This window comes from Antechinus flavipes, chromosome 1 (assembly GCF_016432865.1).
Source record: "Antechinus flavipes isolate AdamAnt ecotype Samford, QLD, Australia chromosome 1, AdamAnt_v2, whole genome shotgun sequence".
NCBI classification, from domain to species: domain Eukaryota; kingdom Metazoa; phylum Chordata; class Mammalia; order Dasyuromorphia; family Dasyuridae; genus Antechinus; species Antechinus flavipes.
This window is the reverse complement of record NC_067398.1, coordinates 541,784,315-541,801,422: the sequence shown is the minus strand read 5'-3', so window position 1 is coordinate 541,801,422 and position 17,108 is coordinate 541,784,315. Positions and strand designations below refer to the sequence as shown.

At 40.9% G+C, this 17,108-nt stretch overlaps 1 protein-coding gene across 1 annotated transcript; it reads left to right on the top strand.

The window, feature by feature from the left end:
* The first annotated feature begins 10,134 nt into the window (after nucleotides 1-10,134).
* Nucleotides 10,135-15,573, top strand: SOX4 (SRY-box transcription factor 4). Its single transcript, XM_051970618.1, has one exon. The coding sequence runs from the start codon at nucleotides 11,215-11,217 to the stop codon at nucleotides 12,709-12,711; it is 1,497 nt and encodes a 498-aa protein (XP_051826578.1). The 5' UTR covers nucleotides 10,135-11,214; the 3' UTR covers nucleotides 12,712-15,573.
* The last annotated feature ends 1,535 nt before the right edge of the window (nucleotides 15,574-17,108 follow it).

The following is a 17,108-nucleotide window of genomic DNA, read 5'->3' as shown; positions in this document are numbered from 1 at the left end:
TCCTCTGATACTGTTACACCTTGATTCAGAGCCTCATCTTCTTATGTCTGGGTAAGCAGACTTCTTGTTCATTTTCCTGCTCCAAGTGTGCTAGTTCCAGTTCATGCTCCACTCAGTTATCAAAGTGATCTTCTAAAATATAAGTCTGGTCATGTCGCCCTTCTCTCCCATTTTATAAACTTCACTAACACTCTATTACCCCCAGGATCAAATATAAAAAATATAAAATCCTCTGTCTACCATTCAATGCTCTTCATGAGCTTTATCTCTACCATTTCAGTCTTACACTTTATACCCCAGATCTTCAAACTAGTCACACGGGCAAATACAAAGGCACAACAACTAAAGATGGAACATAGTATGTGAGAGGAACAATAAGTATGCTTGGTCTATTGAAAAACATGCAGGAAGACTGTAAAGAGAGGTGGGATCCAGGCTTGGAAGAGCTTCTCTCCAAACAAGAGAGTTTATATTTCATCTTAGAGACATTAGACCAATTTTGAGTGTGTGTGGGTGTGAGAAAGATGGTCAGACATATACTTTAGGAAAACCATTTTGGTGGTTGGTTGAATTAGAATGGGAAGTCTTGAAGTAAGGAAACCAAATAAAAGATTTTTTTTTGTTTTGTTTTTACAATAATCTTGGCAAGAGGTAATAAGGTGCTACATAACCTGGTGACTGTGGAGAGTCAGGGATACATATAAGAAATGTAGTTTGAAGCAAGAAGTTCTGTGTGAGGGTAACACCAAAATTTCAAACAAAGGTGGCTAGGAGAAGAGGGGTGACCACTATAAAAACAAAGAAGATCAGAAACAAATTGGGTTTTTTTGGGGAAGATAATTAATTCTACTTTAGTCATGCTAAGTTTGAGATGTGTAAGGAATATCCGATTCTAAATGTTCAACAGGGGTTTGTGATGCTAGATTGGTGCTCAGGAGAGAGATCAGAGCTGGATAAATATAGATCTGGAAGTCATCTGCACAGAAATGAGAGCTGAATCTATAGCAGCTGATGAGATCATCAAGTGAAAGAAGAGAAAGAAAAGAAGGCTCAGGGAAAGTACTCATACTTTAAAAAATTAATAATAAATGTTCATGCTCAAAGACTTGATTTTCAATTGTGTGGAAACTCGTTTTGTCATTCTGTCAATACACATTTATTTACTATATGCCAAGTACTATGCTAAACAGTAACAATATTATGTGGAACTACACAGTTCTTCTGATGGGCAACTGTGCTTTCACACTATTTTCTTACTATATTCCAAATCGATTTTCTTATTATATATTCAAACCTAAGGCATCTTGGGTTGGGGGACAGAAGAAGAGCCAGTCTTGGAATAATGAGTAAAAACCACAGGTCCAGTCTTTATCTCTATTTTCAAATTAACTTATGTTTTGGGGCCATGTTCTGACTAGGTAGGCACAGATCAGGATTGGGTAAATAAGGAACAAGGAAATGAACTGGCACTTATTAAGTACCTTCTCTGTGCCAGGCACACTGTCTTATTAAGTACTTTAAAATATAATTTCATTTGGTCAAATATCTTTGATATTTAAAATAAAGTTAAAGAGAACTGTCTTTGTAGGAAGACTTTTAAAAATTTATTTTCCTCAGTTACATGTTTAAAAACTTTTTTGTTATTCTTCATTTTTTTAACAGTTATGAATCATGTTGAGAGAAAAATCAGAACAAAAAGGAAAAAAGCACTAGAGGAAAAAAAATAAGAAGAAGAAAAAAATGAACATAGCATGTATTTATTTACATTTCAGTCTCCATAATTTTCTCTCTAGATTCAGATGGTGTTTTCCATCCAAAGTTTATTGGGATTGCCTTGGCTCAGTGAAAGGCTGAGAAGAACCAAGTCTGTCATAGTTGATCATCTAAACAAATTTTCTGTGTCCAATGTTCTCCTGATTCTGCTTGCTTCACTCAGCATCAGTTCATGTAAATCTCCTTTCTAAAATCAGCCTGTTCATCATTTTTAAAAATAGAATAATATCCCATTACTTTCATATACCACAACATATTCTGCCACTTCCCAATTGATGGGCCTCTATTCATTCTCCAATTCTTTGCCACCACAAAAAGAGCAAGGGTATTGCAAATTTGCTCCATGATTCCTGATCCGTTTGCTGTTCATTTTCCCCAAGGAAAATTTTTTTTTATAAAATAAACATAATGGAAATCTGAATGCCTCCCGGTAAGGACTATTCCATTTTCTCTTAGTGCTCACAATGGTCTTGAACCTAGGTAATTAATAAATATTTGTTAAATGGAGTTGCTAATTTCATAATTTCCAAATAAGGTATTCATTGTAGTTAAAGGGTATTGGAAAATACCCATTTTCCCCTTCAGGAATTCAACGAATATTTAAGTGTTTACGGTGTGTGCTTTGCATATACTGGGAGAGAAGAGTTTTGAGAAAACATAGTAACTGCCCTCATGTAGTTTACAATCTAGTGGGTGTTGGGGAACATGATATTCACAAGGCTATAATATATGATGATAGTGTTCTTTCTCTTCCATCACCTTTAATGTTGTTTTTTTTTACCCCTAGGGAGCTTCACATTTTAGACCAAAATAAAAATTACAAAGTTCCAATTAACAAAACAATATCAAAAACTTTTCATCAACCCACTGGTTCCACCCTATCAATTTGGCATATTGCTTAACCTGGAGGATTTCCCTCCCTCTCTTGTGGGATCACGATTAACCTTAATTTTTGTTTAGTATTTAAGAGAAGAGAGTACCTCGAAACAAAGCAGGCGCCCCCAAAACATTTCACTGTCTGAGCTCAGAGCTCACGGCACTCCTCGTAGGTAGGTCACAGGGTCTCTCTATCCTCTGGCACCGCCCAGACCCGCCAGCTGCCAGCTCTCTCCTAACACACCCCTAACCCCAGAGACCGAGATCTAGGGAAACAGATGGGAGGGTCCCTGCCGGGCCAGGTGCGCTGCACGACAGGCGCACGCTCCCGGGGCACCCAGTTCTTTCTTTTCTCCGCCAAGTCTCCGCCTCCCTACTCTCTGGAGGGAGCTGTTCATCCAACAGGGAAGGCTAGAGCCAGCGTCTCCCCGCCCCTCCTCACCCCAAGTCTTTTGCCGCGGTCTCTGACCTTAGGCGTCAGCTAGGCTGAGGGGGGGAAGGGGTGGGGGAGGGGGAGGGAAGGAAGAGAGGCTGGAGCGGGGAGGGAGAGGCTGGAGGGGAGGGAAGCTGGGTGGGTGCTTTAGTCAAGCTCCAGCGCGCCCCGCGCCAGCTGCTTGTCTCACGCCACCACGCGCCCGCCTCCCTTCCTTTTTTCCTTTAGACTAGCGTCGCGTGGCGGCTCCTGAAAAGCTCCGCGCTTCCCCTCCTCCTCTTCCCCCAGATTTCTCTCTAGTCTCACACCCATCACCTCTCTTTCTCTTCCCGCTCTCCAGCTACCCTCCCGTACCCTGTAGACCCCACCCTTGACTTCCTTCCCAGGTGCCCATATCCCCGGAGGAACAGTGAAATAGATCAAATTGAATCAGTATCTTGTAAAATCACGTATTGTTGTGCTTTATTTGGGAGCATTTTTATCACTGAAGAAATCTGCTCTGTTGGTAAATTAGTAGGAATTTCTTAGGTGTTTAGTGTCTTTGTAGAATCGCTGGGAGGTGGGGATGGAGGTAAGTGGGAGAGAGGGAAGGTGTGTGTGCAGGGTTCCAGTCCAAAAAGACAAATCGATCAAGCCATCTCTTTTGCCTGCCTGGATGGAGGTCACCGGGTTCATTTCATCAAGAGGCATTGGCGTTAGGAGGCGCACTCTGGGAGCGCGATGCCGCCTTCGTTGGGCAGAAGCTGCTGGGAGGGAGGGCCCTGGCAGCTGTGCCAGCGTCTGCTCTGCCTTGTGCTGAGACACGTGAATCCAAGCCCGACAATACGAGACAAGCCCTTTGGAAAGCTTTGCTTCCAGGGAAACGGGGCTGGAGGCGGCAACCCTCTTTACCTGTTACCTACCTGCCATATGCTCTCTACTCTTCTCCCTGCTGTTACTGCCCAAACCTGAAACCTCCTCCTACAGGTGCCTGAAATCCTGCTGGCAGAAAACAAACGGCGGGTTTATCCAATGGGAAGAATGCATCGCAATCTTGAGCAGCCTGGGTTCCTACTTTTCTCATTGGTTCAGTGACCCCTGCTGCTGCTCTCCCGGGAGTGGGCATGAGGGTGGGGGCGGGGCGGTGACAGCTGGGAAAGAGAGAAGCTTGGAGGACTTAGAGCTTCATCTCGGAAGCAGCGATGGCAGCTGCATCAGGGCTACTTTCGACTTGGGAAGCAATGCCCCCCTTTCCATATCTCTTCCTGCCTCTCCATTCCTCAACCGCTAGAAAGCTCAAACTCAAAGAATTTGTGTCACCCGACCTGCGTGGGTGGTTACCTAGACCGAGTACTAATGTTATTATCCTAATTGAAGACTGTATTCCAAATACACACCTTAGTGTTTGCCATGCAAACAAGGCTTATAAGTGTGCAGGCATAAACAGGGAAGGGGTTGGGCACTAAATAAATATAGGAAGACGAGTCCGTGTTAGTTCCGGTCATTTACGGAACAAGGGAGGTCTTTGCACTAATCATTAAAAAAAAAAAAAAAAAAACAGTACTGGGAGAAACTGGCACCTCTAGGGACTCAATTGAACAGCTGGGTCACGACTGGCAGACTCGCCAAAATCAGCAAAGCCTTTCAATAGGAGATTGAAAGAGCTAGCATTTGCGCCCACTCCATCCATGTATATTCCTTCAGCTACTTTACCCATTAAACACACACACACACACACACACACACACACACACACACACACACACGCTAAAAAAGACGAGTGTTAAAACGCTGCTGACAGAATCGCCTAAAACATGTTTGCAGTAGGAAAGACTTTCCTCCACAAAGCACAGACTGAGTCGATTTCCAATTTATTTTTCCCCCTAACTGTAATCAAAAAGCTAGAGATGAGTGCAACGGTAGCGGCAGCTAACCCAGTGTGAGTGCCTTTAATCCTCAGTTTAAGGGAAGGAAGAAGTCTGCTGCATTTCCAAACCCCTGAGCTCGTAAAGTCACACTAGCCGATGGAAATATTTTTAGGAGACTGGGGGAGGGGTTGGTTGTCTTTGCTAACTCTTAAGGAATTCACAACATTTCCTCAATCTTGAAAGCGGCGGACGGAGAAACCAGCTTTCCAAGCCCTTCCTTGTACAGTTGGATGGTACTCTAAAATCATTTGCAATTTCCAAAATTCAACTAAATGTGGAAGAAAAATCATTTTCCCAACCAATGAGCTCTTAGAATTGAAAGGTATTAGATCGTTTGTTCCCACCCCCACCCTCAACCTCCAAACTTTGTTTTATGTGAACGCATCAGACAAACTTTCGATTATTCAAGCCTCCCTTAAAATGCCATTACGAATAGAGGTGGAAGTATCGGGAGAAGGTTGGGGGAGGAGGCGAGTGGAGAGAGGAGGAAGGGAAAAAGAATGCTCCTTTGATTAGACCCACGTTTTCTCAGGTCCATTACGTTGTGCTCTGCTCTGCGCTGCCACCTAGCGTCATCTTTTCCCCCAGCCCGAACAATTTTGACAGAAGACCAAAAATCAGGGCTGCTCAAACAGTTCTCTAACAAACATTTTCTAGAGCTGCTTTTCCTAGCCCTGCCTCTCTACTTCTTTTCTTTTTAAAAACAAGATAAATTTTGTGCTTAAAATATCCTTGGCCCATCCAAATACACATTTCTTACCTATATTAGAATGAAGCTAAAGATGAAGCTAGTGACAATATGTAAGAGAATACTGGGTACCAGATGGCAGTGATGGGGGGAGGGGAGAGTACGAAAGTGGCTTAGACTAAAATATCTGAAAATAATATATCGTTTATAACTTCATTTATCTTAAGGTTACTTTTATAATCATCCCTATGTATAAGTCTAATACACATACGTCATTTTCCTGCAGAAATGATTGCTTTAACACTATGAAAAGAGATGTTTTTACTCTCATTTTGGAAACATCACTTCTTTCCAAATGTATCATGATTTTACCACGACAAGAGGAAGAAATATAAATAAGGTTGGCAACACTTAATTGATTCAGAGACACAAAATGATAGAACTGGAATATATAAAATTATAATGTTTGATTTCACCCACTTAACTCAAAATTTCTGAATACTTTTTGTCAGAACAAACCTAGTAATTGCATGAACCTATGTGATCTTAGCCAATCTTTAACCAGAGACCTTAACCTCTGTAGGTCTTAGTTTTCTCACCTATAAAATAAATAAAAATATTAATTGGGAGCTGATGATAGGATCCTATCCAAGTCTAAGATTCTAGGTTTCTATTTTCACTCAAAATGCATTCATTAAGTTAATATTTATAAGATCCTCTGCTGGGCACTAAAAAATACACACACACACACATACATATATACACTAACAAAACAAAACAATTCTCAAGGAACTCATATTATACTATACATTTAAAAATCGCTATCCCTGTATATTATTGTTAGGATACCATCAGAGTATTTATAGTGGGGACATAGTGGTATAGTGGGAAGAAAACTGGACATGAAAGCTGTTTATGGAGTTTGAATATGGGCAAGGAATAATCTTTCCCTCCAGTCATTTTATTGTCATCTACAAAATGAAGATAATACTTGTATTAGTGATATCTTGCGGACATTGTAAAGAAAATGTTATAAGACATTGAGATATTAAATGAAAAAAGAGCAAAAATCTGGAAATCAGACCAAATGTGAGTAGCATAAACATAGGAATGAATTTAGGATTTCATTAGCATAACAAAAGTCCCCAGTAAGGTAGGCATATTCTCTGCAACTGCAAGTTTCAAAACATTCTAAGGACAGAGAAGTTAAATGACCTGTCTAGAGTGACACAGGTAATCTATAGAAAATTCAGGGTTTGATTGCAATTTGTGCTGATTAGGAGACTGGATCTCTAGCAGAGACACATGGTACTTTTGAATATTATATGTTAGGTCAAATTTCCTTTAGAATGTTTTTCTGCCATTGCTATTATATCATGTAAGTTTATCTTTTAAATGGAACCTTAGTCTTTATTTTCTTCCTTATTCCAATCCTTTTAGGGACTTAGACCTTTGTATTGCAAAGATATGGAAGAAAATAATAAAAGAATCCACTTTAGTTTCATTGATATGCTTATGATGGTTCAATTGAAATCTCTGAAGCATTTGGCTAAAATACTAAGTAAAATATCTCAATTAAAAATTGGAAGGATTTTACATTATAATAATGACATTGTGAATAAACCAGAAGATTTATATAATTTTGTTTGCTTCCTGCCAATAGGACTCTAAGAGTAATGTTAAGAAATATATCATGTGCTGCAAAGCCAGCAGAGGGAACACTGAGTATTGATTTAGTAGGGTCCACCAAAAACAAACAAACATAAAAATCCCTGATATTTGAAGCAAAAAAAAAAAAAATCAGAAATAGGGAAGTAGCTATGAAAAAGAATCTAAATATTTAGGAATACAACTGGTTTTGATATTAATTTTATTTTCTGAGGTTTATTATTCTAAATTGTTAAACTCTCTGGGCATGGATAAGTGTATTCATACATTTAAAAACCTTTAAACTGGGAGTTAGTGATGTTTGAAGAGGCCTACTAAAAATATTCATAGTATGTGCATTAATTCATTAGGATTCCTGGAGGCATAGTGTGTAATAATGATTGTAATCCAAAAGACCTGGGATTCGAATCTTGCCTCTAGCGATTAAACAACTTCTGTTACCCTTAGCAATTTTTTTATTTATACTCATCCATATTCAAGCTACTTCTGGCATTTATCAGCTTTATCTGAGGTGTTTAGGTTGATCCTGGTGGAAGGAATTTCCATACCCGGAATTCTCCCCCTCTCCTTCCCAATTACATTTCCTTCATTGTTTGGCTATATGCGGCATTAAAAAGGCAGTACAATATAATATAATGAAGAAATTTATGTTCAGATTTAGACTTCAGAGGAGCCTCTGTTTGAATCCTACCTAGATCTGATATCTAAAAGCTATGTACCTGGACCAATCATTTAACCTAAATCTAGGTTGCATCATAAGTATTTGGGGAATAATAATATTTGCACTACCCAATTCATAGGGCTGTTTTAAGGAAATTATTTTATAAACCCTAAAGTACTATGCAAATGACTTCCCTTAAAATCAGTAGAAAGTAATTATTACTAAGTACTTGAGGGTAGAATTAGGCCAGTAACTTTCTATTATAGTAAACATTTTTCCCATTGTTTTGGGAAAAAAATAAATCATTCAGTTTTGGTTAACTTTCCTCTTGTATATCAAATCATGGAGGATGAACAGTTTGGAAAATATTTATTATATTGACACTGCTACTGTATAATTATCATCACAGAGTGAGTACCACAAATCAGTTGCAAGCTCCTAAAAAAAACCAGCTTCCTTTGCCTCTATTTGGAGGAAGGAGTGATGCAGTAGCACTGGGGTGATTTAAAAAAGAAAAAATCTTAAAACATTTTTTATTTTTAATGAAATCATAGGGAAAACATTCTTAATCTTTATATTTTTGGACATCTCAAAATCCAACTTGTTTATGGTAATATTGAAATCAATGCAATTATATGACAATGTTATTATATCCCTCCCCTGAGATCATTATATAATCATGACAACTATAGGTCAATAGAGTTTTCCTCTTATGATACAAAATACATGTTAGTCTTAATTCTGGCATCACAATCCATTTTGACATCTGACATATTAACAAGTTTAACATGAGGGATAAAATCCATTTTTCTAAAGTGAGCTCAACTTTAATTAAGTGACTGGCTCACAGGCCTTTGGCTGATCTACAATTGCCATGTAGCAATAAGTTTACCTGTAGTAGTAACTGCTATGGTAGAATAATTATAATTAGAATTCTTACTTTCAAACTCTGGCCTAGAAATAATTTTTGTGACAAAAGTAATATTTATCCATTACTAGTATATGATTGCCTAAAAGACATCCCCATCATATGATTTGTTACAAACAATATATTTTACATCTTAACAGTTTTCTTTACCATTAGTGAAATGAGGGGGCAAGGACTACTGTTCCTGGGTAATTTCACATTTACTCACTATAATTATTTTTTCTTTTATTTTCATCTTTAGTTTTGATCTGTTGAAAAATCAGTTAGTGTTCTTGGATGGGTATCTCTGACCTTAGCATTAAAAAGCAATTAATTGATAGAAAAAAAAAAAAAAAGGAAAATCTTGAACCAAGAACATGTATATGAAACAGGAACATTTAGAAAGTGACCCATCTTTCTTAATCATTTCTATTCTATGTAAAACTCAATGTAATTTCTCCCATAGAGTTAATTATAGAGGAACACTATCTAATGTGTTCCAAATGAATGCGGTGGAAAGCTCCTCTGTTTTGGTTATCTAGAATTTATTGGAGAGTTAAAATCATTAAATAACCATGTTTAACCTTTGTTTGGTTAAGGAAACATACATTTATTACAAAAATCCCACCTCTCTGCCTTTCATAAACAGCATGCAAATTATCCTGAGAGGATTTACACAATACATCCACATCTGTGCCATACCTAGAGTTGTTAAAATAATGGTGATGACAGGTACCCGGGTGCCACTTTGTTAATGGTTTTCAATACAATTGATTTATTATTGTATTTTCCCCCTCCCCCACTCTTCCCCCTTCTCCCCCCCTCCGCCCCCCCCCCGTCTTCATCTTCTGCATTTATTCAGGAGCTTCTCCCTATGAGGAACAGATTTTACACTCCAGACTGATTCTGTATTCCAATGCTGAAAAGACCTAATACAAACGATCACTTGGCTTTTAAGTAGAAAGCTTCCATTTACAACGTTGCATTTCACCACCACCCCCTTCTCCCCACCCCACTTACCAACCCCCTTGTTATCTAACATAATGGTAAGAATACGTCCCCTCCTCCCTCCTCTTAATAATTTCATGCATTAACGTCCTCTTCAGAGTCGCGCGCGCGCGCGCGCACACACACACACACACACACACACACGCAAGCTCACGCGCAAAAAAAAAACGCAAAAGGAAAAAGAAGCAGCAAAAATCTCAGCTGTACTTCTAGCCCTTTTAAAAAGTTTGCTCTGTAAATTGGAATGAGGTCAGATTTGGAGCTTCTCATTGCACGCGGTGATTATTATTGCATCGGGTTCCAAGCCAATGGGAGCTTTGGGGGTGGGGTTTGGCACGAGGAAGCGTTGGTTACAGCGGTTGATTGGCTGGGGTAAAGACAGTGAAAGGATAAAGAGGCGCGAGGCGGAATTGGGGTCTGCTCTAAGCTGCAGAAAGGGAAACAGTGTGTGAGGGGAAGAGGCCAATTTCACTACCCCCGTGTCTCTAGTTCTTGCTTTCTCTCTTTCTCTAAGGGTGTGCATAGGGAAGAAGAGAAGAAACTCTATAATTAGCTCCCTTTTTTGCAGAAGGGGAAAAAGCATACATTTATTAATGCCATTCTGTTATACGAGTGCTTTTTTTTTTTTTTTTTTTTTTTTTTGGCTTAATACCTCGCAACCAAATAATTGCACAAACTCCTTAGTACTGATTGCGCCCACAGAAGCGAGTCCTGGAGTCAGACTCTTTTTTGCTTTGCATGGTCGGAAAGAGACCAAGTAATATAGACTATGTTGCTTTCTTGAGCGCGGAGAGCACTTGTGAACTGGAATCAACTGCTGCAGGGTGAAAAAAAAAAAAAAAAAAAAAAAAACACACTGCCTAGGAGGAGGAGGAAAAAAAAAAAAAAAAAAAAAAAAACTTGCTTTGGACGATTCAACAACCAGCATTAAAGAAACTACTTTAAGGCGGTCTCCAGATTTTTCAGAAAGCGAGGGAGACAGCCAACGGCACCACGGTGAGAGAAGAGCTTGCTTGGAACTACAACTCCTCAGCAAGGGGCTGAGTATTTTTTGGGGGGAGGGGTGGCGGGAGGACATCTCTTCGGGACTTTTGTTATCCTCTCGCCCCACCACCACCTCTCCCGTGAGGTTGAGGTTTCCCCTCATCTCACTCGTCCCATTTTTTTCTCCTTTTTGGTGTGTGTGTAGGTGGGTGTGGTGTATTTCGCTTTGAGTACTTTGGAGGGTGGGGGGGGACCCTGGCGAGCGATCCTGCAGCTGCCGCCGTCAGTGTGTGAGCCTAAGCCGGGGAGATGGTGCAGCAGACGAATAACGCGGAGAACACGGAAGCACTCCTGGCCGGCGAGACCTCCGACTCCGGGGCCAGCATCGAGCTGGGCATCGCCTCTTCCCCGACGCCGGGTTCCACCGCCTCCACTGGCGGCAAGGCGGATGACCCAAGCTGGTGCAAGACCCCCAGCGGGCACATCAAACGGCCCATGAACGCTTTCATGGTGTGGTCGCAGATCGAGAGGCGAAAGATCATGGAGCAGTCTCCAGACATGCACAACGCCGAGATCTCCAAGCGGCTGGGTAAGCGATGGAAGTTACTCAAGGACAGCGACAAGATCCCTTTCATTCGGGAGGCGGAGCGGCTGCGCCTCAAGCACATGGCAGACTACCCAGACTACAAGTACCGGCCCAGGAAGAAGGTGAAATCGGGTAACGCCAGCTCCAGCTCCTCCTCCACCTCTTCCTCGTCCTCCTCCAAACCCGGGGAGAAAGGAGACAAGGTCGGCGGCGGCGGCGGCGGCGGCAGCGGCGGCGGCAGCGGCAGCAGCAGCAGCTCAGGAGGCGGGGGAGGCGGCGGCGTCGGCGGCAGCAGCAGCGGTAGCAGCAGCGCCAACTCCAAACCCGCGCTGAAAAAGAGCTGCGGCTCCAAGCTGTCCGGAGGCGGCGCGGGTGGCGGGGGCGGCAAACCTCATGCCAAGCTGATCCTCGGAACCGGCGGCGGGAGCAGCAAACCCTCTGCCTCCTCGTCCTCCTTCTCCCCCGAGCAGGCGGCTGCAGCCGCAGCCCTGCTCCCCCTGGGCGCCCCTGCTGACCACCACTCGCTCTACAAGTCTCGGACTACCAGCACCTCTTCCACTTCTTCCTCGGCTTCATCCTCTTCCTCCTCATCTTCGGCCTCTTCCTCGTCTTCGGCCTCCTCCCTCCCGGCCTCCAGCAAACACCTGGCGGAGAAGAAGCTGAAGCGCGTGTACATGTTCGGCCTCACCTCCTCATCCCCGGTGAGCGGGGCCGTGCCCGCCAGCCCCAGCCTGAGTGGGGGTCAGGAGAATAGCGACACGGGCAGCCTGTACGAGGACAGCGGTGCGGGCTGCCCGCCCGACGGGCATAGCCTCCGCGGCAGTGCCGCCTCGTCTCCAGCCGACAGCGGCTCCCCAGCTGACCACCGCAGCTACACCAGCTTGCGGGCCACGTCGCCCACTCCCTCCACTGCGCACTCCCACTCCTCCTCTTCATCCTCTTCCTCCCACTCCTCCTCTTCGTCCTCCTCGGGCTCCTCTTCTTCGGATGAGGAGTTTGAGGACGACCTGCTCGACCTGAACCCCAGCCCAAGTTTTGAGAGCATGTCTCTGGGCAGCTTCAGCTCCACCTCCGTGCTGGACCGGGACCTGGATTTTAATTTCGAGCCCGGTTCGGGCTCACATTTTGAATTCCCGGACTACTGCACGCCGGAGGTAAGTGAGATGATCTCGGGGGATTGGCTAGAGTCCAGCATCTCCAACCTGGTCTTCACTTACTGAAGAGAGCGAGAGAGAGAGAGAAGAGGGACGGGAGGAAAAAAAAAAAATTTTTTTTTTTAAAGGAGAGGAGAGGAAGAAAAAAAAAAAAAGAAGACGCGAAGGAAAAATGAATAAAGGAAAGGGAGACAAAAGGAAAAAGAAGTGAGAAGGGGAAAGATTTCGCACACCCACGCCCACTTAACAAGTTACAGTATCCAGGGGAGTGAGTGATTTCTCTGCCAGCCCGGTGCGTTTTTTTCCCCCTTGGGCGGTGTTCCCCACCCCCACATTGACATCGCACCCCTGCTCAACCCTCGGTGTTCGTAAAACTGACTTGTTTGAAAAGATTGAAAAGGGGGACCTGGAAGGAGCCGGAGGGGAAAGAAAGGATCGTTCTTTTGTTAAAAATACGTTTCCACCCCCTGCTTGAAGAGACACCCCCACTGCTACCCCAACCCCCCAACCAACAACAACAGACACGCAACCAACCCACTCTAACAAACGGACACTTCCGGAGGTCTCACCCCCAGGAAAAAAAAGCCAGGTTGTTGCTTTTCCATAGACTGCTTGGAGTCGTTCTCCATTCTTTCCCCCTCCCCCCTTTTTGGTGTAGGGTTTTTTGTTTTTGTTTTTTAAGTGGAGAGGAGATACAATCCTACACCCCGGGGTGGAGGGATGGCATTTTCGGCTCACTTCATCTGGAGAAGGAAGAAGTGCTACATTGTGTTGTATTTTTTGCATAGTTACATTTTTCTTTCCTTAAAAAATCCGGACTGGTAGGAAACGATCTGCGCGCCAGCGTAAGCTAACCAGAACTGAAGCCTTCCTTTGCTACAAATTACAGTTTGGTGTTTTTTTTCTTCTTCTTTTTTTCTTTCTTAATTTTTTTTCCTTTCCTTTTTCCTGCAGCAGGAGGAGGAGATGGAGGGCGGGGGCGGGAGAGGAGGAGAGATTGAATTGTGCTAGGAAATGGACTGAACCTAGTTGGAAGGAAAACGTGAGGGGAGGGGGGTTGGGGGGAGAGAAAGGAGATGAACTGGAAATGGAGAAATAATAATAAAACAAACGGATTTGCACGTATAGAGGAGAGGGTAGCAGCGCTTTTTCTCGGCCACCTTCTTATTATATATATATATATGAAACCAGTAAGATGGAACTTAATAGACACTGAAAAGTTTTTGAAAGGAGACATACAAAACGTGAAAGTTTCTGTATTGATGTGGTACAGGGGAAATGGAGGGCGATTGCTTTTAAAAAAAAAAAAAACAAACATTTTTTTCTTCTCTTAATCGGAATCGTGATGGTGTTGGATTATTTCACTGGTGGGGTTAATATAGCATGTTATCCTGTCTATCTTTTAAAGATTTCTGTATAAGACTGTTGAGCAGTTTTTAAGATAAATAGTGTAGGATAATATAAAAAAAGCAGATAGATGGCGCTATGTTTGATTCCTACAAACAAAAAATTATCACCAGCTTTTTTTCATTCTTAACTCTTTAAAGGATTCAAACGCAACTCAAATCTGTGCTGGACTTTAAAAGAACAATTCAGGACCAAATTTTTTCTCAGTATGTATGTGTTTCTTCCTTATAGGTGTAAGTGAGAAGACTGTGGTCTTTTTTTTCCCCTCACCGATGCTCCATCCTCGTCTTTTTTTTCCTTGTAAATGTAATCAGATGCCATTTTATATGTGGAAGTATTTATACTGGCCAAACATTTTTTACTTATTTTGTTCCCCCCCTTTTTTTTTGATAGTTCTTGTTACCCACACCATTTTATGTCTCCTTCACTGAAGGGCTAGAGTTTTAAGTTTTAATTTTTTATATTTAAATGTAGACTTTTGACACTTTTAAAAAAACAAAAAAAGACAAGAGAGATGAAAACGTTTGATTATTTTCTCAGTGTATTTTTGTAAAAAATATATAAAGGGGGTGTTAATCGGTGTAAATCGCTGTTTGGATTTCCTGATTTTTATAACAGGGAGGCTGGTTAATATCTCTCACACATTTAAAAAAAATCAGCCCCTAATTTCTCCATGTTTACACTTCAATCTGCAGGCTTCTTAAAGTGACAGTATCCCTTAATTTACCACCAGTTCCCACTCTCTAACCTCACTCTTTAAAAGGAGAGAATAAGCTGATACACTGTATGCCAACAAGGAAAAAAAATGAATATACTGTACAGATGCTTTAAAACTGGTGTACTTTCAGCAAAAAGGGATCCTGTAGCTTTAACTTATAAACCATATCTTTTTGCACTTTTTTTATAAGCAAAAACGTGCCGTTTAAACCACTGGATCTATCTAAATGCCGATTTGAGTTCGCGACACTATGTACTGCGTTTTTCATTCTTGTATTTGACTATTTAATCCTTTCTACTTGTCGCTAAATATAATTGTTTTAGTCTCTTATGGCATGATGATAGCATATGTGTTCAGGTTTATAGCTGTTGTGTTTAAAGATTGAAAAAAAGTGAAAACATCTTTGTACATTTAAGTCTGTATTATAATAAGCAAAAAAAAAGATTGTGTGTATGTATGTTTAATATAACATGACAGGCACTAGGACGTCTGCCTTATTAAGGTAGTTCCGTTAAGGGGTTTTTATTTTGTTGTTTTCTTTTTTGTTTTTTTCTTTCTTTCTTTCTTTCTTTTTTTTTTTTTTTTTTTGATCATCCATCCTGTGCAATATGCTGTGTAGAATATTTGTCTTAAAAATCAACGCCACACCACAATGTTTTGGGAAAAAAGAAAAAAAAAAAGAAAAAAAATCATGCCAGCTAATCATGTCAAGTTCACTGCCTGTCAGATTGTTGATATATACCTTCTGTAAATAACTTTTTTTTTGAGAAGGAAATAAAATCAGCTGGAACTGAACCCTAAAACTTGACTGTTTTGTCATTATTGTGTCCCACAACTAGGACTGAAATAGCTGAGCACCATCTGCCTTTGCTAATAAATAAGTAAATGCCCTCAAAGGGAGGTGCCTGTAAAAAGCAGTCTCTATTCAGGAACACTAAACTCTTTCTTTTGCCTGGAAAGACTTGGCAGGCCTCAACCTTGAAATGATGGCTGCTGGGCTGAAATGTGTGTCAACTCGGAATGCTCTCGAGGAATTTCCACATATTAACCAAATACAAAGAAAACCCTTTTTTTCCTGGACATGAGAAAAGTGGCAAAGGACAAAGTGAGCAAAATCTTGGCACAACATCATGACAGCAGAGGAAAAATGTATTTTCTCCAGATGGAACTGGCTGTTTTCATCTGCTTCAGTTTAAGCCCATCAAACCACCTTCAGGTCATTTCAACAGTCACCATCTAGGATTGGGTAGAATTATTCATTTCATATGCAGGTAGAGGCAAGGACAACAAACAAGCTTATTTTAAATCATCACTGGGTTGTGAGAATGATCCGAGAAGCAGCAAACACTACTGATATTGAAGTGTTAAAATGATTTTTAAAAATTGACTTATTAATATCTGAAAGAGGATTGAAAACAGATTAGATTTTGTAAATTGACATTTATGGACTAATGCCATTTTGAGTACTGTCCAATAAGGATAATTAATACAAAAGGGTGAAACAATAAGAGTGCTTTAGGGTAGTTTTAATTGTTGGACGATAAGGGGAAAGGCATCTTACCCACACTCAGTGGAAGGTAAGTATTAGCCATATCTTGTGAGAGGAAACAAATGCATGGTTTTTATGAGCATCTACCATAATACGTTATTGAGTCTTGCCTGTTAAAAGGAAGGTTTACTAGCTTTCCCTCAATATTTGGTTCATAATATACATTTTATCAAATAGTACCATTTCTTGGTTATTTTGTGATTAAAATGTTTTTTAAAGCTGCTCCATTCCCATCTTCAAAATGTTTATTTAAGAAAATTTAAGATTATTAATGGTTTCCACTTCTGTAGAGGGAGATAGAAGCAAACATGATAAAAAAGGATTTGAAATACTATTGTAATCAATGTGGATGCTTTTTGGTAGAGGAAATGATGATTACCCTAAGATGCAAGACTTGGAGCAGGGGAGATACATGGCACTTATTGATAACAACTAAGCAGTAGAATCAATGGAAAGTAAAATCTTTCCATTATTAATATAGCTTGTGATATTTCAATAAAAATTCACCTCTTAAAAATGACAATTCTATTTCCCCCCTCTTTAGACTTTCTAGCAACTATGACATCTAAGTGCAACCTTTATTGTTGTAATTTCCCGTCTTCCAAGTTAACTGTAATCTCTAGATAGCATTGGCTTTGCTGATGTCTTAAAAGACCAAAGGAAATATTATCATTTCCATGTGCATTATTATTTCCCAAATTTATAAGATTAATTTTTATAGTAATGGTGAAAATTAATTATGTTAAAGATAGTTTATTGCTGTGACTTGAAGTCCTTAAAATCTTCATC

Excerpts from the sequence above, each read along its gene's own strand:
- SOX4 (XM_051970618.1), top strand. The coding sequence starts at position 11,215 with ATGGTGCAGCAGACGAATAACGCGGAGAACACGGAAGCACTCCTGGCC.